This window comes from Heteronotia binoei, chromosome 5 (genome assembly GCF_032191835.1).
Source record: "Heteronotia binoei isolate CCM8104 ecotype False Entrance Well chromosome 5, APGP_CSIRO_Hbin_v1, whole genome shotgun sequence".
NCBI classification, from domain to species: Eukaryota; Metazoa; Chordata; class Lepidosauria; order Squamata; family Gekkonidae; genus Heteronotia; species Heteronotia binoei.
The window spans coordinates 126,888,869-126,911,782 of NC_083227.1; the positions used below are offsets into that span (position 1 = coordinate 126,888,869).

Genomic DNA, 22,914 nt, shown 5'->3' on the forward strand with positions numbered 1-22,914 from the left:
GTGTTGTTTATTAATTAATAAAATAACATCTTAACAAGCAGGAAGTAAATTACAAGTTAGACCTATAAGATCTCCATTCTTTTTTTTTTATATATATATTCATCATTTATTGAAATTAGTATATGTAACAGATCCATAGTAATAATAAATATTTAACAATTAAACAAACAAAAAATTACGTAGTTCACACCACATTTAAAATTTTGTATCACTTTTCAATGGAATCAGATCATACATTCAGCTGACTGACAAATGTACTCCTATTTGAACCAATTTGTAATTTCAGACAATACAGGCTCTTGCATGTAAACAAGCTGCAGATATTCAGTCCGCCCACTAGATGGCAAATAAGTGAAACATAAAGAGCAAAGGGAAAAGCATGAGTCCAATAACACCTTAATTACTAACAAAATTTGTGGCACAGTATGTATGAGCTTTCATGAATACAAAAGGAGGCCAGGATTTCAAATGTGAGGAAACTATGCCCATAGGATATCAATGGATGGAGTTTTTTGTACAAGAATTTCCCTTGTCTTCCTTGGCTTCTTAAAGTTTCTAGATAATGCTTGCTGTCAAATGCTGAAAGGGCCTTCAGCTAAAAAGGGTTTGGCAAACTAGACCAGTGCAGTAGTTTTTAAAGTGGGACTGACTTCTTAATTTTTCTGCTTTTCAGGATCCACTTGCACTGTTCCTCAGTGAAACAGACTTCCTCAAGTGGTGGTGGGCTCTTCTTCTTTGGAGGTTTTTAAACAGAGGCTAAGTGACCATCTGACAGCAATGCTGATTCTGTGAATTTAGGCAAATCATGGAAAGGGGAGCAGGAAGGGTTTAATCAGTTCTTGTGGCCCTTTCTTACATGCCCAGGAAAATGCTGATTGCCTCTTTGGGGTCAGGCAGCAATTTTTCTCTAGACCAGTTTGGCCAGGGATCCTGGAGGGTTTTTTGACATCTTCTGGGCACAGAGCAGGGGTCACTGGGTAGGTATGTGAGGAAGGTATTTGTGAATTTCCTGTATTGTGAAGGCGATTGGACTAGATGATGCTGGTGGTCCTTTCTGACTCTGTGATTCTATCTTCACACTATTTTATATACAAAATTTATATTCCATCTTTCTGCCAAGTCAGAGCGCTTTTCCTCCTACCCAACAAAATTAAAGAATCATCAGGTGATGCTACTGTGCCCAGCTTTATATTTTATTTTTCACTTTTCTGTATGTATACGTACTTTTATTGAACTACAGACTGAATTGTATGGCTGTTTCACACATTATGCAGAGGGAATCTAAAATGTGATATTGAGCCTTCTCTCACCATCCCCCACCCCAGGCTTGTAACATTCTTGTGAGAGAGTGATGACCCAATTTTGGATCCCAATCCACCGTTTGAGAACTATTGGACCACAGTCAGTCTTTCATTTTTGGGGCAAGGTGACTGAATGGTGACAAGGCAACTTCAAGTGCACCTGGATATTATTTCTTCCCTTGGACCTTTCATTCTTGGTTTCAGCCTGGCTTTTGGGCAACTTTGATAAGGTTGCCAGTCTCCAGGTGGGGCCTGGAGATCTCCTGCTTTTACAACTGGTCTCCAGCTGGCAGAAATCAGCTCCCCTGGAAAAATGACTGCTTTGAAAGGTGGACTCTATGGCGTTGTATCATGCTGAGGCCCCGCCCCTCCACAAACCCCACCCTCTCTCAGATCCACCCCCAGAGTCTCCAGGTATTTTCCAACAGACCTGGCAGTGGCAACCCTATAGCTGGTTGAATATCTAAAACTACAAATGGACATGGGTAGTGCTTCCCCGTTAACACTGTTGGATTCTTGGCTGCTTTTAATATGGCTGACCATGACTGCCATCTTATTGAACTACTCAGAGCCTAGCTTTAAGGTAGCAAGAACTGTTCAATGGTTTCAGTCTTTTCTGTCTGCAGCAGACTATTCATTGGGAATGATGAATCATTCAGCCTGGGCGCTTTCTTGTGGAGCAAAGGGTGGGGGGGTTCTGTACCCTCACGTGCTTTTTAACATCTATAGGGGATGGCCACTGATCAGATTAGCGGTAGCTGTGCTGTTGAGTGTCATTAATACACAGCTGACACAATGCTATGTTTAACTAAGCTTTCAAATCCTGTGATCACTCTCCTTGATCATTGCTTAGAGGCCTGCCCAAGTGGATAAAGGGGAATAAGCTGAAATTGAAGGCAAGGATGGAGATGTTGCACAAAGTTGGTATTCTCAAGCACAATGTTCTACCCATGTTCTCTGAGCCTCAGCTTCTCCTGGCTTGAGAGCTGTAACAAGGGCAAGGCTAGTGAAGCACACCTCATGGTGCGCAAAGCTGTGCATAAAAGTACATAATGATTAAAGTAAACATTGTTACTCTTGTTATTTGTTTACCTCCAAATAAGTCCCAGGGCTCTTTTTGAGCAGAAATTCATAGGAACGCAATTCTGGCTGTGATGGGGGTGTGGCTTAATATGCAAATGATTCCTGCTGAGCTTTTTCTACAAACCCCCCCCCCCACTACTGTGAATGGCTCAGATGCAAAATGAACTAGTTGTGGCTCTGCCCACTACAACATGGAGATGGTACTACTGGAATGTTTATCTTTCACTTCTTGGAGCAAGAAACATTTAAGAACAAACTCCCATTCCTCAACTCCTACATTTTTCTTTTACGCGTTTTCATAGCTGTTAGAAAAAGTACGGGAAGTGTAGCGGGGTGGGGGGAAGAGCAAGGTGCTTCCAAGTCAGTGTGATGTTATTGTCCAAGATTTCTCCATTGTCTCTTACGATCAGCTATCACTCGGATCAACTACCACGGCGGAGGCCGAAAAAGAACTGAAGCGTCAAAAATCACTAAGAAAGCAAAACAGCTCTCCGTTTGGCACGCCCACGTTTTTGACAGGCTCTTTCGGAAGCCTCGTTCTTCTCATCCACTGGCTTCGTGCATTCTGAACCTTTTGCGGCTGCACGGGCACAGTTTGACCAATAGGGTTTTCCTATGAAACAGGGACGGCTCTGTGGGGCGGGCGCTCATAAATTCCCGCCGAATGCTCCGTTTGTTGAAAAGTAATAATGCTAGAACGGGGAGTGGGGCTGGAGCAGAAACATAGTGCGGGAGCCGTTCAAAGATTCTGTTAGTCGCATGATAATTCCAAGCCGCTTGTGGACCAGAGGAATATCGACTGCCTCCAACTCTGGGGCCCTAAATGGCTCAGCAGTTTCAAGTACTGAGATGCTGCTTCTGTCACATATTTCAAGTCCAGCAGGTAAAGGCAACCAGGAGGTGAGGTAGCCTGAGGTGTGCGGTTTTTAGCCCTGGCGGGATTGGCTTTATCGTTGTAGGCTAAACGCAGATTCTAAAGAACTGAAGAGAGGGCTTCCTGTTTGCAAGTGACTAATGCATTAATAGAAGGAGTATTTCGTCCTAAAAAATGAGCACTGGTGCTGGTGGAAGGAGAGGAGCTGTGGCGCAGTGATACATCATCTGCTTAGCATGGCAGAAGATCCCAGGTTCAGTCGCCGGTACCTCCAGTTAAAAAGGATCAGGCAGTGATGTGAAATGCCTGAGACGCTGGAGAGCTGCTGCCAGTCTGACTAGGCAGTACTGACCTTGATGGACCAGTGGTCTTGATTCACTATAAGGCAGTTTTGTATGTCCCCGTTAAGCAAAGTGGTGTAATGATTACGAACAGGGGTCCCTAACCTTTTTGAGCCTGTAGGTACCTTTGGAATTCCGACAGAATGATAGGCTTAACCACAAAATGGCTGCTGCAGGAGGAGGTTCAAGTGCAGAGGAGAAGAGGGGAAATTTTAAAAATGCATTGGGAAAGAGGAATGAGGGATAATAAAACAAACCCTGCTGAAACAATGTTATCTTAATCTTCATAGTCTATCATATCTTCAGTGGTGAATCCAAAACCCATCTGGGCAGGAGCCTGACTTGGCCCCACCCAATTTTCAAAAACACTTGATGGGTACCAAGAAAGGTGTCAGCAAGTGCTGGTGCCCATGGGCGCTATGTTGGCAACCACTGGATTAGAATGGCGGACTAGGATTTAGGAAGCCCAAAACTGAATCCTTGCTCTGTGGGGTGACCTTGGGTCTGTCTCACACACTCAGCTTAACCCTGCTTCACAAGGTTGTTGTGAGGGTACAGTTGAAGAGAGGAGAATGAAGTAAGCTGCTTTGAGTCCTCATTGTGGAGAAACATGGAGTATCAATAGATAAATAAAAGTTCTTTGTAATAATCAGGCCCGAGGCTAGGGGTGCCTGCGCCCCTAGGCCGAATTCCCGACTTCTGCCCCCCTAGGTTTTTTTTCATGCACACCAATGACATCATAATGACATCACTGCCCTTTCCATGGCCGCTGGCCACTGCCGTTTACTTCCCCTCGCCCACTCCCTGCGCCGGCTCAGTAGAGTCCAGGGGGAGCGCATGGCAGTGACATCATTATTAAGTCACTGCCACGTGTGCCCCCCCCCGACTTTGCTGAGCCGGCACAGAGGGTGGGCAGGAATGGCAGCAGGGGACAACAGCAAGTGAGGGGAAGTAGATGGTGGCGGCCGACAGGCAATCGGAGGGCAGACGGGTGGCTGTGGGGAGGGCAGCGGGTGACCACAGGGAGACAAACGGTGGTGGGTGGGGAGGGGGCAGTAGCGGGCAGCCGTGTGGAGGGGGCAGCAGCAGGCAGCCGCAAGGAGGTTAACGGCTGCAGGCCACCACGGGGAAGTGAACGGCCATGGGCCGCTGCAGGGAGGCAAACAGTGGCGGGGAGATGGGGCACCTCATGGCGCCCTGAGGCCAAGTGGTGCCCAAGGCAGCTGCCTACTTGACCTACTTCCACGTGCCAGCCTTGGTAATAATGAGTGTTGACTACATAAGAAGTAATAAGTAAAAACAAAGCCTGTGATTTCTGGGAGGTTCTGAATGAGAGACAATTGCTTTTAAATAATATGATCTGTCAGGCACTTCATTTGCAGAATACCTGGCCAGTACCCAAGTATAGTTGATAAATCTAAACTGGGATGCTGTTTTAGGAACAGAACTCACCTTTGAGTAGGGTTAGGAGTTTGACTACTAGTCAAAACAGATTTGGTGAATAGACTAGTAAAGAATTGACTGAATATTAAAAAAAAGTAGAGCTTTTTTGTAGAAAAAGCCCAGCAGGAACTCATTTGCGTATTAGGCCACACACACACACACCCAACACCAAGGCCAGTCAGAACTGCCTTCCTGTGTGTTCCTGTTCAATAAAAGCATTAACAATTAGAACAATTAACAATTAGAAGATATTTTATCCTGGTCCAATATTTATACTTCCAAAAGCAAACTTATTGTAAAACTAGTACAGTGAAATAATTACTGCTGGTTTTAAAAAAATTGGTCTTTAAATATGCTTATAAGGCAAAAGCATCTTGGTTGCACCACCATCTGAGGTGGTGAAGGGGTTTCATGCCAGCGTGAATCCTCCCACTTTTTATTTTAGAACTGAACTACAGGGAATATAGTTTAAAATAAAATAATGGTAGTGCTTTCATTTAAACATTTATTGGATACTGATCTACCATGCTTTACAGAACCTCACAGTGTTGTGGAGACAAGAAATTAAAGCAGAATGTCTCAAGACCCTAATTCTGAAACTATCACTTTTGGATGGTAGATTGTTACTGCCCAAATACTGATTTGTCGAAGTACAGCCAGTGTTTCTGTGTTGTCATGATCAGGGTGCCCTGACAGTTTAGCCCTATACAAGTAGAACACAATCAACAATAACAAGGACTAAACAATGGTTACTCATCTCACAGGTTGGAGTATCAACATTCTTCTGATGTGTGGTGTTTTACTCAGAAAGTGTGACAAAGGCCTAGTTCAGATCATTACATCTTTTAAAAATGTGCTTTGGTTGAGAGATGGGCCTATGGAGAGGGATGCCTGGCGCTATGCAAGCCAAATAATTGTGTGAACAAAGTAGACTAGGCTAAAGGCTTCACTATCCTTACGAGAAGGTACTATGTTAACTATAGTTTTGTTTGCTATGAACCAGTACAGCTGTCTACAATATTTCTCACTCTCTGGGGAAGAGAAGAGGTTGCTTTTCTTTTGTGTGTGTGTATGGTGGGGAGTTCTTTTGTTTTTAGTTGAATCAGCCATTGACCCCCAAAGTTCTCACAATTAGTCATTCACATGATGCAAACTCTCAAGGGATGTTCCAGTAGGTTTAAATGTCTAAACAAGGCCAAGCATATTCCTGATAGGGAGAAGAGGAGGAAAAGTCTCTTTCCTTTTTAGATACCAGTGATCTTCTGTTATAAAATTACAATATGAAAAAACAGCCTCTGAGTGACCTGAATACTAGCAAATCATTGTGTGCCATTAATTGACAAGAGAACTCAGCATGTTGTTGTTTTGTTGTAATTGTTAATTATTATTATTTCGTCTTGCATGCTTTAGCTTGAAACTCCTGGGAGTATTTGCCACTACTTTTCAATGATACATCTGCTTTTAGCATCGTGCAGTCTGCATTTCACATACCCTGGATTGTGGAAGGGTCACTATTGCATTTGAATAGGGGTGGTTAGGAATGGAAGACTTGGTTCTTTCAGTTCTTCCTCTGAGGCAGGAGGACTGTAGAAATCACGACGCAGGGTTCAGGTTCTCTGTGCAAGTCTCTGTCTGTCTGACAGTGGTCGTTTATTTTATACATTCTTCTTTACACAATCATTTACTAGAAGTATGCAGAATAAGGAGACAGATGTTTACCTTAGCTATACCTCAAATGCGTGTTCCAGGAAGGAGGTGAAAGGGTACAAAACATTCCAAGGCCCTCAGCAGTCTTGCATAAGGGCAAAGTACACAGAGGCTTAAGGCTGCCTTCTAAGTCTATAGATGAAAGGTTGGTTTGCCAGACCGTTGACTTTCCTTCAGAGGACACCTTGTGGATGATTCCCAACCTATCAGTAGGGAGGCAGGACTAAATTTTAACTTCCTGTTTCCGTTGGGAGTCGCCCTCAACTCAGTTCTTTTCCTGCCTCTGTAGGGATAGCATCGAGTATAGGCTTTGCCCAACCTCATTCCTCTCAATACTATTATTCAACTATATTCTTAAAACATCTCTTATCTATTTCCTGTCATCTTTTACTCAGTTTTCAATCCTACCTTCTCCCTTGCCTAACTTTCACCCTGCCCTTTTGCCAGGGATCGCGTCAAGGCACTCCAACCTCCATTTAAGGCCACTTAATGGCGTTCTCTGGTTGCAGACAACACCAGCTTAATCGGATGAGGCATTCTGACGACAGCTTCCTTTCAGGAGGGGAGTGCAAGCCTTTAAGTGCCCAACGGAAAAGTGGAGCTGGCAAGACCCAAGGACAGCTTGCTCGGAACTCCCCATTGAAACTGCCATCTTGTGGCGCAATAAAATGTGCATCAAAACAGGCTGCTCGAGTAGCAATGCGCTGGCAAGCAGCGGAATGCATCGCACTACTGAATCATTTCGCAACAATGGAGGTGATGAGATAAGCGAGCCAGGTACCTTTTCGGGGGGCAGAGATGATGTCACCGGTGCCCTAGCTGCGGCGGGGTTTAGTGCCGCTTCTACACTCTCCTCACAAGTAGACAATTAGAGGCTACTCGAGAGAATGCTCAGGAAGACATGATCCCTATGCTACCTCCCAGTAATTTCTTTTCTGTTATGAGAGACCAAATGAGGGAAGAAATGCAGCAGTTTTGTAAAAAAACGTAGTAAGACAAGACACAGATCCTCTTCATCTTCTTCTCCCTCACCTTCCCCCAAAAGGAGACCAAATGACCCACAAAAGCTGCACAAAAGCAAGGGGCGGCTTCTCATAGGAAGGGAGATTCATCTTCCTCTAGAGATGAGCAATCTGAAAGACTCAGTGATAAGGAAGAAGGGGAATTCCTGTCTGATGAGGAAGGCCTAGAGATAGAGGTCCCAGAACCTGCTCAGAGGTTTTTAGAACAGAAGACTACCAATATCTACTTGTTAAAACCCTTACTGCTCTAGACCTACATGATAATCCTGATGTGGAGGAGGAGGAGGAAAAATCAAGAGTGAAGCACAAGGAGGGGGACACAGAATTTTTTCCTCAAAAAGCAACTTATGCAAAAGCTTTTCCATTTCCAAAGTTTTTTGAGAGGCAAATGCGAGCAGAGTGGGAGAAGCCATTTGCCAATAAACAATATCCTGGCTTTCTTAAAAAACTTTACCAGTTATACTCATTTACTAACAGCTTTTTACAAATACCCTTAGTTGATGCTCCAGTTGCAGCTCTTCAGAGATACGGTCTGGTATCCGAGGATGGACAAGGCACACTGAAGGACCACATAGATAAGAAGGCAGAATTTGCATTAAGGAGGGTTCACGAAGCATCCTCTATGGCACTTAAAGCATCTGCAATTGGCTCTATGGTAGCCAGAGCGTCCATAGTGTGGATGAGGAAGCTAATTGCTAAGATTCCGGAGGAAGATCACCACACAGTGGAAGGGGCAAATTGCGTCCTTTTTGGCAGACTCCACCCTGGATTCCATGGTTTTTGCTTCCAGAGCCATAGCATCCACGACTGCAGCGAGATGTTCTATTTGGTGGAGAGCATGGTCAGCGGACACACACTCTAAGAATATCGTGATGTCTTACCCATTCTAGGGGGATCAACTTTTTGGCCAAGCCCTAGACAAAATTTTAGTGGACACCAAAGACAAAAAGAGCAATGCCAAAATTTATACGTTGCCAGGACAGCGGACAAACATATCAATCTTTGTTTCATGCGCAATGTACGTTGCCATGCTACCATCAAGAAAGTAGAAGAGGCTCATGGAATTCCAACAAGCTATCCTTTCGTTGCAGCAACGTCAGTAGATTCAACAAATTTGGAAATAAGCAGTCCGAAAAAACTGGAGAGAGACAACAAATCAAACAAAGCATGACTATGCAACGTTGCCAGTCGGCGGACGTCTACTACAATTTCTTTCTTTCCGCTGTCAGATTTAGAAGTGACTCTGGACATGCTAGTCCGAGCCGCTCCTAACAGCGCATCACCGAAACTGGAAGTCTGTCTGCTACACTTTCAACATGAATGCCAAAACTCCACGGCAGACATTTGGTGCAAAGAAATAGTCACTAACGGGTACAAATTAGAATTCCAGAAACTGCCACCAAATCACTTCGTTTGCTCCCCAAGTCACACAAATCCAAATAAGAGAGAACGAACACTTCAAGCCATTTGACATCTGTTAGAAATAAGGGCAATAAAACCCGTACCACCAGAAGAACAAAAAAAGGGAGTATATTCAATATTTTTCACAGTTCCGGAGATTGGAGAGCAGTATTAGATCTAAAATTTCTGAATACATTTATTCTTGCCAAAAAGTTCCGAATGGAAACCCTTCGCTCAATACACAGAAGTTTTTCAACCAAGAGAATTGCTCACATCAATCGACCTCACGGAGGCGTATTTACACATACCAGTCTTTGTGGGACACAGAAAATAACTTCGATTCTGCTATCTGGATCAACACCTACAATTCAGGGCACTACCTTTTGGTCTGTCATCGGCCCTGAGAGTGTTCACCAATGTGCTAGTCAACTTGGTAGTCATACTGAGAACAGGGAGTTCATATTCATCCATACGTACATGACATTCTTTTTCGAGCACTCTCCTTGGATAGAGCCCAGTTAGATACCAACAAGACCATACGGGCTCTTCAGAATTACGACTTTCTGATGAACAGACAAAAGAGTTCATTGGATCCAACTCATTGCCTGGAACACCTAGGGGTCATCATAGGCACAACGCAGAATTGCCTTTACCTTCCTTATCAGAAAACACAGAAGATAAAGGAGTAGACTGCATCGATAATTCAAGCAAGATGTCCTCCCTGATGTCTCTGGCAACACTACAAGGTCTGATGATTGCAACCATAGACTTAATTCAATGGGGCAGATTCTATGCCAGACCCCTTCAAAACTTTCTTCGTCCTTACCAATTCTGCATATCAAAGAAAACAGACTGTCCCATAAAAGTACCGCTGAAACTAAAGGTCCAACTCCGCTAGTGGACCAAGATTTCCAATTTAACTCAGAGGAAGTATTTTTGGGTCAAGAAATGGACTCAAATTTATACGGATGCCATGCCACGGGGTACCAGTTCAAGGTACATGGAATCAGGAAGAGACCAGACTTCCAATCAACGTGTTGGAATTGAGAGCAATCAGACTAACATTAATACACTTTGCCTCAAGGATCAGCAACCTTCATGTTCTGGTCAGGACAGACAATGTTTCAGCAAAAGCATACCTCAACAGGCAAGTGGGTTCCAAATCCACTCTGTTACTCAGGGAAGCGTCTCATCTAATGTTGTGGGCTCAAGTTCATTTAGCGTTGCTCAGAGCGCAACATGTGAAGGGCTCTACCAATGTCCAGGTGGACTGGCTCAGCCGTCAACGAATACGTCAAGGAGAGTGGTCTCTGAAGAGGGATCTGTTTCAGATTATACTAGATCATTTCGGGCAGCCAGAAGTGGACCTATTTGCATCTCCCCACTACAACAAACTGAAACGCTGCTTCTCTCGCTTCTTCCATCCAAAAGCGGAGGACACAGATGCACTAACAGCCCAGTGGCCACAGACTCTACTGTTTGCTCTTCCACCGATTCCACTAATTCCAAGACTAATAAGGAGGATCAGACTACTGTGAGCCGAGGTCATAATCATAGCTCCATAGTGGCCGAGACGTCCCTGATTCGCAGACCTTCAGGAGTTGTCAACACAACAGCCCTTGACCCTACCAATATTGGAGGACATGCTGAATCAGGGACCAATTTATCATCCTCGTCCAGAATGGTTTTGCTTGACTGCATGGAGATTGAAAGGTCAAAGTTGCTGAAGTTAGGGTACTCAGAACAGGTAACAGAGACAATACTAGCATTTATAATACGACATGGAAAGCATTCGTACGTTGGTGCAAGCAAAAACAAGTCAATCCTGTACAACCTGAGATGAAAGCGATACTTCAGGTCCTCCAGGATGGAATGGCGACAGCCACACTTCAACAGCAGGTGGCAGTTCTATCATCAGTGTTAGATTGTGGGGACAAGACCACACTTTCCTTACATCCTCACATTAGTAGATTTCTGAGAGGTGCTACCCTTACTCTACCTCCTCAGGTACACAGATTTTCTACCTGGAAGCTTAACACGGTGCTCTCTGCACTAACAAAGTCTCCCTTTGAACCCGTCAAGGAGATCTTGCTAGCATTCCTTAGAATGAAGGTTATTTTCTTGGTGGCAATTACATCGACCAGGAGGATATCTGAGCAGGAAGCACTGTCAGTCCGTAAGGACCTCTGTATATTCCATAAAGAAAAAGTAGTTCTCAGCTGGACCTCACCTTCAAACCTAAGGTGGACTAATTTCCACAGGTCTCAAGAGCTATACTTACCTTCATTTTGTCCTAATCCAACGCATCCAAAAGAAAGGCTGTGGCACAAGTTGGACGTAAGAAGACCATAAAAAGCTACATTGAGAGATCTAGGGATATCTGCAAAACTGATTCCCTATTTGTGAACATTTCTGTACCGCACACAGGCAAGAAGATGTCCAACACCGCAATCAGTAAAACCTTGCACTTTTGCATCACCGAGGCGTATAAAGCCCAAAAGATTCCTCCACCACAAGGCCTGACAGCTCACTCGGTAAGAAGTGCAGCAATGAATGCAGCAATGGTAAATAGAGCCTCACCAGAACAGATCTGCAAAGCAGCTGCCTGATCTTCTATGTCGACTTTCATCAGGCATTAGAAGATCAACGTATACAATTCTGCTGATGCGGCCTTTGGTAGAAAAGTCCTACAGCACATTCTGGGGGACACCGATGGCGAAGGCCCACCCAATTTCTAGGGACACTGCTTTAAGATGTCCCACAAGGTGTCGTCCTGCCTCAGAGAACGACCATTGGATACTTACCGTGAGGGGTCCTTCTCCTCTGAGGATAAGGAGAACACCTTGGCCCGTCCCTATTTGGCTAGCCATTGATATGCCTCAGAAGTTAAAAAAGAAAGAAAGGAAAACAGAAAAGTAGTTACAATTTCAAATGTTCATGTTTCTCTATGCTTATCTAATTTCTCTGTTCTTTCTGGCTGTTTAAGTTTTCTAGTATAAATGGTTCTCCAGTTATCTTTTCCAGTTCAATGGAGGTCCCTACTGCTTACAGGAGTTACTGAACTGATTTGAGGGCGATTCCCAACAGAAACAGGAAGTTAAAATTTAGTCCTGCCTCCCTACTGGGAAGTTGGGAATCACCCACAAGGTGTCCTCCTTATCCTCAGAGGAGAAGGACCCCTCATGGTAAGTATCCAATGGTCATTCTGGATCTGTGGGTTGGAATTGAATTATGGATAGTGCTGTTGTGAATATTCCAATTTAATTCTTATACTGTAGAATTATGTCATTTAGTAATGGGCAAAAAGTTCAGCATCATGAGACTCTTGCTTTTAGAATGTTTTTTAAAAGTAAGATTTTAGTTCTAATAGTTATGAACATAGACTTGAAAGCATTTGTGAAGTTTCACAACTTAGTGGCTCGGGTCATGAGTACAATACAATAGCACAAGCAGAATAAATTTTGCACAATGTACAAATTTGGTTCTCTAATTCAGACAGGGTGCAAAATTCTTATATTTACTGGTCCAGGTTATATGATGCTCTGTTATAATGCATTATAATAGAATGTTGAACTTTCAATACTATGCTTGAAAATCACTGAACATTATGCACATGTGTCTAGTGAGAGATTGATGTATCATGCATTTTGAACATGCAGCTGACTGATGGCTTTATTTGTAATTCAATCATAGGTTAAAAAGACCAAAAAATGGAACTGCAAAATATGTAATGAAAAGCAATCAGTTCTAAAGGTGAGTGCTGAGAGTTTTGTTCTTTGAGTTACAGAGACAGAAGGATGTATCCTTCTTTTCTCTCAGACTTTTCTAGTATTTGTGATCTTTGTAATACCCTTTGCCACCTTTCCTAAACAAGAAATAGCAAAAATGGTGTTTCATGATTCACTACCTTCTTTAGATTGCGATACACATTTGCTTTACTGTATAATAAGATGAAACAGTGCATTTTTAACTGGCAGAGATGCTAGTGCATGATAATGATTGAAAAAATATAATGCAGACTATCAGATAGTATTATTTATTTTATTAATTGAACTTATAGCCCACCCTCACCTACTCAGTAAGGCTCCAGGTGGCTCACAACATTTAAAATTGACAGTTAAAATACAACTTAGGTTAAAATTAACAATCATAGTGTTAACAGTTCCTTGTTAGATAGCATTGGTATTGGTCCATGGTGGGGAGATACCACTCATCCTTGGCCATATACCTGGTAGAACAGATCTGTCTTACAGGCCCTGCAGAATTGTTTCAAATCTCACAAGGCCTAGGTCTCATTGGACAGAGCATTCCTTAAGGTTGGAGCAAGGGCTGAAAATGCCCTGGCCCCTGGTCATAGATATCCAGACAGCCTTCAGTCTGAGGATCACCAGCAAATAGCTGTTAGCTGAGCAAAGCACCCTTTAGGGAACATACGAAGAGTGGCAGTCCCTCAGATATGTTGGTCTCAGGCCACTTAGAGCTTTGAAGGTCAATACCATATCGTTGAACCTGATCCAGTATGCAACTGGGAGCTGGTAGAGCACAGGTTGAATACGTACTCTGATCAGGGTCCCCATATGGACCTGCACTGCTGCATTCTGAACTAGTTGGAGTTTCCTGATCAACCTCAAGGATAGCCCTGCACAGAGCAAGTTACAGGAGTCCAGTCTGGAGGCAACAATTGCATGGATCACTGTGGCTTGGTGGGATAAGCAGGGAGCCAATAGTGTTGCCTGGCGTAGATGGAGAAATGCCAGCCTAGTTACTTTGGTGATCTGTGCCTCCATTGACAAGGAGGCATCCAGGGTTCCCTGAACTCTTGACGGTTGATACCAGTGTTAGAGGCATACATTAAAGGGAAGGAAGTTGGCATCTTGCCCCTGCATTAACTTGATCCAGCTACAAGACCTCCATCTTCGATATATTTAGTTTCAGTTGGCTCTGCTTCAACCATCTAACCACTGCCTCCATTGAAAAATGATGATTAAAAGCATGCTGCTATAAAACATGCCTCAGAAGAAAAAGCAATGCATTTGTTGATTATGTGAGCAACATGGTGGTTAATGTTACGTTGAAAATGGAAGAAAAAATATTTCTTCCCTCAGAGTGGGACAGTGTCCTGAGTGATTCCTTCAGATGACTCTCGAGACATGGCTGGGCTCTAGCTTTCTGTCTCATTCATTGGGAGGGAAGCCTTAATCAATTCTGTCATCTCAAGAATTTTCTCTACTAAACTGTGGTGTGGAGCTCCCAAGGCAGGACCAGGTGATAACTCTTAACACAATCATGGTAGTACACTGGAGAAGAAGATACACTGGAGAAGTAGAACACAAGAATGTGAATGGGTGCAGGAAGTAAAGAAATTTTCATCTGCAGTGAGGGCCTGAGGGCCACGCATTGGTGGTCAGCTGCAGCACCACTGTTCCATTTCCTATGGAAATTCTGCAGGGGGAAATAACAACACGCACCCCTCAGACACAGAGAGCATATCAAGCATGCTAGAGACCATAGCAACACCCAGCAATCAGACAACAGCAATCAATGACACCCTTATGAGTGGCATATGCAGGTGCAGCCAATTACTATTTGCCAATCCAACCACTGCCCTGTGACACCACTTCCAGCCACCCACAGAGAGCCAGCAGACAGGGTAGAAAGGCCCAGAAACAGCAAAATACCAAGACTCATGTGGCCTGGACTTGCCTCTCCCCCAGGACAGGTCATAGGGCAGGGGTGGGGAACCTCTTTCCCGAGGGCCGTTTACGGCCCTTGAGATCACTTGGTGTGGTCCTCGGGGATTGCTGGACCGAACTGAGCCATGTGGCAGTCTCCCTGGGGCCTGGCTGGCCGGCCAGAATTGTTGCAGGGCCTGGAAAAGTTACTGACACAGTTCAGGTAAGTTTCCCCCTCATTTCTTTCTTTCCATTTCTCCCCCCCTTTGTTTACCTTTCTTCCCTCCATTTCATTTCCCTTTCGTCCCCCAATTTCTTTATTTCCCTTTCTACCCCCTTTCTCCCTTCCTCTTTCTCTCTCTCTCCCTCTGTGGAGCCAGTGTGGTGGGCATTGTGAAGGACTGCTGCTGGGGTATGTGGATGCCTTTAAAGGTCTGCTGGGAGCAGCTGCAGTTTCCACATGAAGGGAGGGAGGGAGGGGTGACAGGGATGGGGGGTGGGAGCCAGCTACCACCAATTCAGTTTGCACTCGATTATCCCAGATGGTGTGCCCTAATATGCTAATGAGTGTGTGACCTAATATGCTAATATTAGGGGATGTGGTCTAATATGCTACTGAGTTCCTGCTGGGCTTTTTCTACAAAAAAGCCCTGTACCTATGCAGTTGCCTAGGGTGGCGTGCCGAGGGCGGGGTTGTATGTGTGTGTGTCAGATTAGGCTCTCCCCACGAGTTCAAATAGAAAAACAATTATTCGCATTAATTTTGCTGGCCTGAATCATTCTCCCTCAGCGAAGCACTATTTTTTAAGTTGATAATTTTGTATAGCTTGCGAATGATGTTATAAATATCCATATGGCCCTTGGCAGAAAAAAGGTTCCCCACCCCTGCCATAGGGGAAGGGCACCTGTGTGGCAGACAGGATGTCCACCCCTTTCCTGGCAAGGGCCTACCTGGCAGCAAAAAGAGTCAACATTTCTGTTTTGAGTCACATACTGCCTTTTCCTGAAATAAGATTTTTTTGAAGATTAAAAGGATTTCAGTATCTGCAGACAGCAGCTACACATGGCTATTAGTATATAGATTGGAATATGTTGAGATGAAATATGTTTATGTCTACTGGTATGGATAATAGTCTTTAAACAAATATTGAAATGTTTTATACAGATGAACCATTTAATACTTAATATTTATTGTATAATATTGTGTGTTTACATATATAAAATCTGTTTTTGTAAACATTAGTGTTCAGCTTAAAAAGGTGTATTGTAAAAAAAAAACCCCAAAAAACCTTAATTAAGCTCGAGCTCTTGTTTCCTGACATACCTGTACTTTCTCTTGGCTTCAGTTTGGACTCAAGAACCTTCTATTTTCCTTTTTAAAGAGAACTTTTGGTCAGTTGCTAGGTCCCACCTGATAAGGTTATGGCAATTGGGGCAGGACGGTAGAGTGGCAGATGACTGGGGAAGGCAATTGCAAACCACCCCGTAAAAAGTCTGCCAAGAAAACGTTCTGATGTGATGTCAGCCCCAGGGTCAGTAACAACCCAGTGTTTGCACAGGGGACTACCTTTACCTAGACAGCATAAACTTAAATGAATGCTGCTGAACAGAAGGTTATTCAGAGTTTGGATAATCTTTCCTTGCCAAGGCAACACTAAACAACTGTGGAAAGTATGTCCTAATAGGATTTTCACTTCTTTTCAGGTTTTTGGCCAGGGTTCTGGATCTGAATGCAGGCACCATGTACAAAAATTAAATATGCTGGTAGGAGAGAAAGAGCAGGCATCTATCAATATGCCTTGGTATGGTATTAATAGTTTGTTATTTGTTCCTTTTTTATATACTGCATTTTTACTAAACTAAATACAAATTGTGTTTAATTCATCTGGACTGGAAGTGTATAACCACTTTGCAAACATCCATGAATGTAGTGCAAGCTTGTAGTTAAATTATGTTCCTACCACTTTAATTGCAGTATGTATTGGCAAACTTGAGGGAGGATGTTTGTCTAAGTTCATCATTGCATTTGAAGGAAAATGAACTGTAGAAGTGTCCTGGCTGGTTTTGACATAGAGTTCAATATCTGCTTAAAAGTTCCGTTCCTGGGGACAACTTACTCCTTTATGGCTGGGAAGTGAAACTATTGACTACAGTACCTTTGGTATAGCTCCCTAAGCTTGCTATAAATGGAGGTTTCGGTCATGCTGAAACCACTGAATTTTCTAGCAGGATTTTCACACACCGACTTTACATGAGTCATCCTTTGTTGTATTAAACAGAGTTCCTTTTTATCCCCTACCAAAAATGCTAACAATATTTTTCCAAATTTCCACACCAAGTTTTGTGTTGATGGCCTCAACATTCTTCTAAGTCTTTTTATGTAGTTTTCTGCAGCTTGTGTTCATGTTCTATCTAGTGTGCATGTGCATGCATACAAACTCACAAAGTGATACATTTATTACCATTTAAATATATTGATTTATTTTTAGGTACGCTGAAGAACCAGAAGAGAGGGATAACAAGCTAGAAGAAAATTTGGACTGGCAGGCAAGCCCTTATGGAACACACAAATAGTATCTCAAAGCCAAAATCAAAGAACAGCCAGTCGTAAACCCTTAAATCAAGTTAGAGGGGTTGAAAACAACTAAGCTGACACTGTTTTGTACAGTTATTCTGAAAATTCTGCTAAATGGCTGTGCAGCAAATTGAGCTTACAAGGCAGGCGGCTGGGTACACGGGGTAATTGAGAAAAGGTCTCTGGAATATATGTGTGTGTATATATATATATATATAGTTGCTTATGAACACTTGCTGTGCATGTCACAGGAAATGTGGCACTGGGAAAAAATTAAGCTGTGTGAGAGTATCTACTTTTTAAAAAATTACTAGTCCTTATGGTTATGAAGACATTTTTGAAAGTATGCATACGATGTTGGAGGGATGCCAAATAAGAATTCAAGCATCTTTGTCTTTTCCTATTACTACCAAAACCAAAATAAATTAATTTGCTCTTTCTGCAACTTTGTAGGAAGAAAAGGTCAGCCGTTGGAATAAATATCTGGACAAAAGCTGTGATGAGGAAGATAAAATGTCGCATACAGAAAAACAGACCTGTTCTTTTCTGAATAGCACAACAGAGGATCCAAGGTGCATGCACAGTTTTCCTTATTTTAAAAAAAAATCTACCAGCATCATGATGCCATGTTGTTAACATGCTAGAAAAATTGCTGCTATATGTGAATAGAGCCAGGGATTGTAAATGCAAAAAAAAAAGGCCTAAGATCTATTTGCTTTCTCCCCACCCACATGCTGGGTGATTTATTCGAGTTAATCATTGACTAATTTTTTATATCACCCAGGAAATATAAGAAGACCAACTTAGACAGTATTGATGCCCAGAGAGCTGATGAAAATAGAGTTCCTGGATTCGGAAAGAATGTAAGAAAGTTGTAAATTTCATGTTCTGTAAGACTATCGACTGTTTAAATTTGGAACTAAGATTTGCTTAATTAACATGACTCAAGGCCTCTTGCCAAATGCATAGAAATACATAAGAATTATAGTCTCAACTTTAATACCTTTGATATTACCAGTCAGCTATCCTCCTTACTAATGAATCGGCTTAGTCTTTATAAGCTGACTGCTGTGCTCTCTTTAGCCATTGCTAGAGGCCCTATTCCCTGATACTTTTAACACTTGTTCTTCCCTTCCATGTGATTGGCCTGCATCTGCATGGGATGTAGTGCTGAATCTTGCTATGGAAGGGCTGAGTTATCAGTCAGCATTAATAGAAGCTGCTCATGTGACTTTTGCTTGTGAACAATGTGTATTCTGTCTTAAACTAAAATTACCTTTTTAAAGAATTAATGATCTACATCTCTGTTCAGTTGGACTTCACTATAGGACCCTTGGTAGCTCACTGTCTCCATTCCTAAGTACATTGTTTATAAGCATGTTCCATTAACTGATAAGATGTACAGGATAAGCTGATATATTTGGTAACCTGATCTTGGAAGAGAACCAATGAGCAAATGCAAGCTTTCACTGTTCGAGGTGCCTATTAACATTGAATCCAAATCCCAGCAGAACAGCAGACCATCTTCCTACTAGCTACTCACACCAGAACAGGTCAATTCATGCAATCAAGAATTGGGTGATGCACTGTCACAAAACAATGTGCAAAAGAGCTCCAGTTGCATGATATAGAACAAAGCAGAAGAAAACTAAACCCCATGTTTACTTGAAAAATATAGTGACCTGGTAAAGCCTTCCAAAGAAAATGGCATTAGGGTGCCAGCTCATGCCGCCTTGCAGCCATTCTCTAGGCCAGTAGTCCTCAATGTCATTCCTGTGGGTGCCACTGCACCCAGTGCACATTCTCTGGCATGAACCAAGGGTTTTTAGAAAGTGGATGGAACCAGATGGGGCTTTTGCCCAGCAAGAATTCTGATTGGTCATTGGAGATTTGATTGGCTGTGCAGATATTTTAAAAGTCATTTCAACAGGAGTTGCTACTACAGCACAAGGATCTCTTCATCATGTGACTGAACATGTATAAAAGATATTTTAAATAGTGGGTTCATTTAAAGCTATCTTATTCAACATAGCTATTGCCTGAAATGTTTATGACTTACTATTAGTTATGCATGACCTCAGTCTCTGACACTCTGTGATTGGCTATGCCTTTTGTGGCAGCCATGGGGGGGGGGGGGTTGTGCCTACCACCCAAGGTCATAGCCACAATTTTTTGTTTAGTGGGGTACATAGTCAGGATATTTCATTTAGTGGGGCACTTTTTTTTTTTGCTGCAGTTACTCCCTGTACTTCCCAAACCACTCTAAGCTAAAGCTGAAATCAAACTCTCTCAGTCACTAAATGGGAAAAGATGGTCTTTCAGTATGCACAGAGCGATGTGGTGGCATGGGCAGAGGGCAACCCACACACAAGCTGTGTTGCTTGACCACTCTACAAGGCACCTGCTTACTTTCAGTCACAAGAATCTAAACATTTGCTTTCAAGAAAGGCCGAGCCACTGAAGTCATCCAGTTTTCCACACTTCAGTACTGTCAAATTCTATGAGCTGACGGGCACCAATGCTTTGTCCCAAACAAAATTCTCCACTGGATCCAGCCACAGCAGGCAGGGGAAAGGGGTGGAGCAGAGGCTTGCTCAATGGATGTCTTCCTCTTGCACCCTGTGCCTAAGGGTGCTGCTCCAAGCCTCCTCAAAGACAGCTCACCTGGGAGGAAGGGAAAGGGGGGCTTTCCTATTTGACTCCTGCCCACCCCATGAGCTTTTCCTTGTAGCATCCCGGTTTGGGAGACTGGGTCAGTCAAACCCAGGTTTTTGTTCTCTTTCCTGTCATGAATGGACACCACTTCTCTTCCTGGGCCTTTCTTTGTCACCTGCCTTTCTTGTGGGGGGGGGGAGAGGATAGTACAGCCAGGCAGCCAGCGGGAGGTCCTGAGCCCAGGGTAGGCGTGTCAAGGAAAGGAGAGGGCTGCAGCAGAAGCATCTGCCCCTCCCCTTCAGGCACTTGCTCATGCCAGGGTCACTGCGGGAAGCCCAGGGAGAGTGGGTGGGGGTCCACCAGGTGGGAGACTCATTGTCCAGCTGCTCTGTCTGACCATTCTGCAGGGAATACCCATCAGGCTTCAGACAGACAGCTGCCCTTTGGGAAAGTGGCAAAATGGGTTTTTAAGGAGCTGCTTGCCCTTTTGGGCTGCATGGGGGTACAAGCTGCAAGATTTCCCTGTCCCATCGTTGCCACCCTTGGAGAGCTGAGCACAAAGCAGGGCTGGGCCGCAAAAGCTGGGGCCAGGGGAAACAGAGACCCTGTCAACCGCTTCTAAGCCTACCTGCTGCCCTTCTGAGCTGCATCTCTGCACAGCTCGGGTGCAGGTTGGGGATGGTGCACCTCAGCCAATTGGGGGTGGAAAGTGGTGGGGCCAGGATCCTTGAAATGGTGATTAAAGTGGTGAGGCCAGGACCCTGGAGGCCCCTCTGTAGCAACAGGCCTGCCACCACCCTGTCAGAACTTCACAGGCGGAAAAGAGTTGGGGACTCCTGCCACACCAAGTCATAGTTGAGATATGATTGCATTTTTTTCTGTCCTTCTGTAGTACACAAGAAGTTCCTTCAGAGACGCACAAACCTGTGGAAATGCTGCAGATAAAAGTATGAGGATTTCTGCTGATGATGAACTTCTGGAATGTGGAAAGAATGGAGAGAGAAAGTTAAGAAATGTCCTTTCTAATCAGATGAAACTTCTTTCATCAGAGACTTTTAATAGGAGTGTGGCTGCTGCTGCTGTAGTAGAGTGTCAGATGCCTGAAGTCCAAAGATCTGCTGCTGCAAGCAATGAAATAATAGCCAACTTAATTGACAGCCCCGTAAAATGGCAGCATATACCAAGGCAGACTGCCTCTATTGCCCTAGATAAAATGCAGACAGATAGCAAGCATATTGAAGAAGCCAACATACTACCCATAAAAACCAAAAATTCTTCAGTTTTACCTTGCGTTAATCTTCAAAAGGTATTATCAAAGGAACCCACCTCCGTTCCTTCGGTGCATCCTGCTTTCTCTACTGCAACAGGTCAAAATAGTGGCCTTTTTTCTACTGGAGAGGACTTTGATGACTACCTTTGAAGAATATCCAGGCATTCTGCTTGTTTCCTATGGCCTTGTTAATTTTTATTAGTCTGTTTCAATGGCTTAGAAGAACCTTAGTTCAAAAACATGGTCTTTAAAAGCTGTGTCGTGTAGCTAAGAATGAAACTGCCATTAGATTTCTTTCCACCCACATATTTTTCATTAGACATGGACTTTGCCTTTCCCTTTCTGCTACAGCTGGGGGGGGGGCGCGCAGTGTTGAATAAAAATGTTTCTTAAGATCAAATCTTGTTTGTTTACCGTTAGGCATAGGTAGAACAGTTAAAAGCATGTTCTCTGCCTCAATAAGTTAGTTTTTCTGTTTACACCCATGTTCCAGAGGGCCTTTACAACTTTCATCCTTTTACTAGACCGGGTTTGTTTGGGTGGTTATGTAAAAGTGACTGCCCAGGAGATATCAGTTGCAGTACCATATAACTAGTGAGATCTGTTGAAACTAATTATCGGCAGCAATAAGTTATTGTCTTCATTCAGTTCTTGTTGTCAACTGAAATATAAGGTTGTGGATTGCCATTTTTAAGAGTGCAAAAGACAATTCAGATGGGATGCTGATCCTTTAGGTGCTCTCCCCAGCTCACTTGTATGCAAGCACAGCATCAGAGAAGTAATTTCCTTGTACAGCAAAGTGACTACTTCCTGTTATAAATATGGATCTGCCTTGTAAAGGGTGTGTGTTCAGCTTAAGTCTACTAAATATAGTTTTATGTAGGGAACTGCAGGGGCTTGCAGGGTCATCTCATTGTCCCATCCCCATTTCCTCTTTTGCTTCCCTGAAAGCCTCCCTTGGCCTCCTTTTTCCTGCTTCATTCTCCCCTGGATGAAGTCTGATCAAGTTGTGTAGTACCAGCCAATGGCTGGGTCCCAGTTGTGTAGTTTTGGCTGGCCCAGTTGCATGCTGGGGAAACCTCATGGGGGGCCCATTTTTTTACAGGCTGTATCCCCTTCCCCTATTTCTTCTTTCCATCTTCCTGGCAGCCTTGTGAGATACATTAGGATGAAACAAACTGACTAGCCCAAGGTCATCCAGTGAGCTTCCATAGCAGAATGGGCACTTGAGCTGGAAACTGTAGTTATTACACACTAGAATTTTGCACAGTGGCTGATGTTGAACAGTAGCAAGCATGCAAGTCACACTGTAGTTGTTGCTGGGCCTGAGTCCTCCCTCAGAGGCCAAACAAAAAAGCTATTACCCACCTACCCCTCCTTTTACTTAAAAAATTCACTAGCCAGAGTTTAGTATTGTTTTAATTAAGTGCAGCCCTATATAAAATAATTGACAGAAACCAAGGCTTGAAAGATGACAATACTGTTTTGGTTGCCTGGTAACCTCCACAATGGTCATTGGGATCTCCTTTCTTAAAGGCACAGGTGCTATTTCTATTACTTACATGGTTAA

The 22,914-nt window shown here is 43.5% G+C and overlaps 1 protein-coding gene across 1 annotated transcript; it reads left to right on the plus strand.

The window, feature by feature from the left end:
• Positions 1-2,991: 2,991 nt before the first annotated feature.
• On the plus strand, positions 2,992-21,744 carry MRNIP (MRN complex interacting protein). Its single transcript, XM_060240341.1, has 7 exons — positions 2,992-3,267; positions 12,866-12,925; positions 16,549-16,646; positions 17,334-17,391; positions 17,873-17,991; positions 18,204-18,282; positions 20,967-21,744. The coding sequence occupies exons 1-7, from the start codon at positions 3,208-3,210 to the stop codon at positions 21,492-21,494; spliced, it is 1,002 nt and encodes a 333-aa protein (XP_060096324.1). The 5' UTR covers positions 2,992-3,207; the 3' UTR covers positions 21,495-21,744.
• Positions 21,745-22,914: the final 1,170 nt, after the last annotated feature.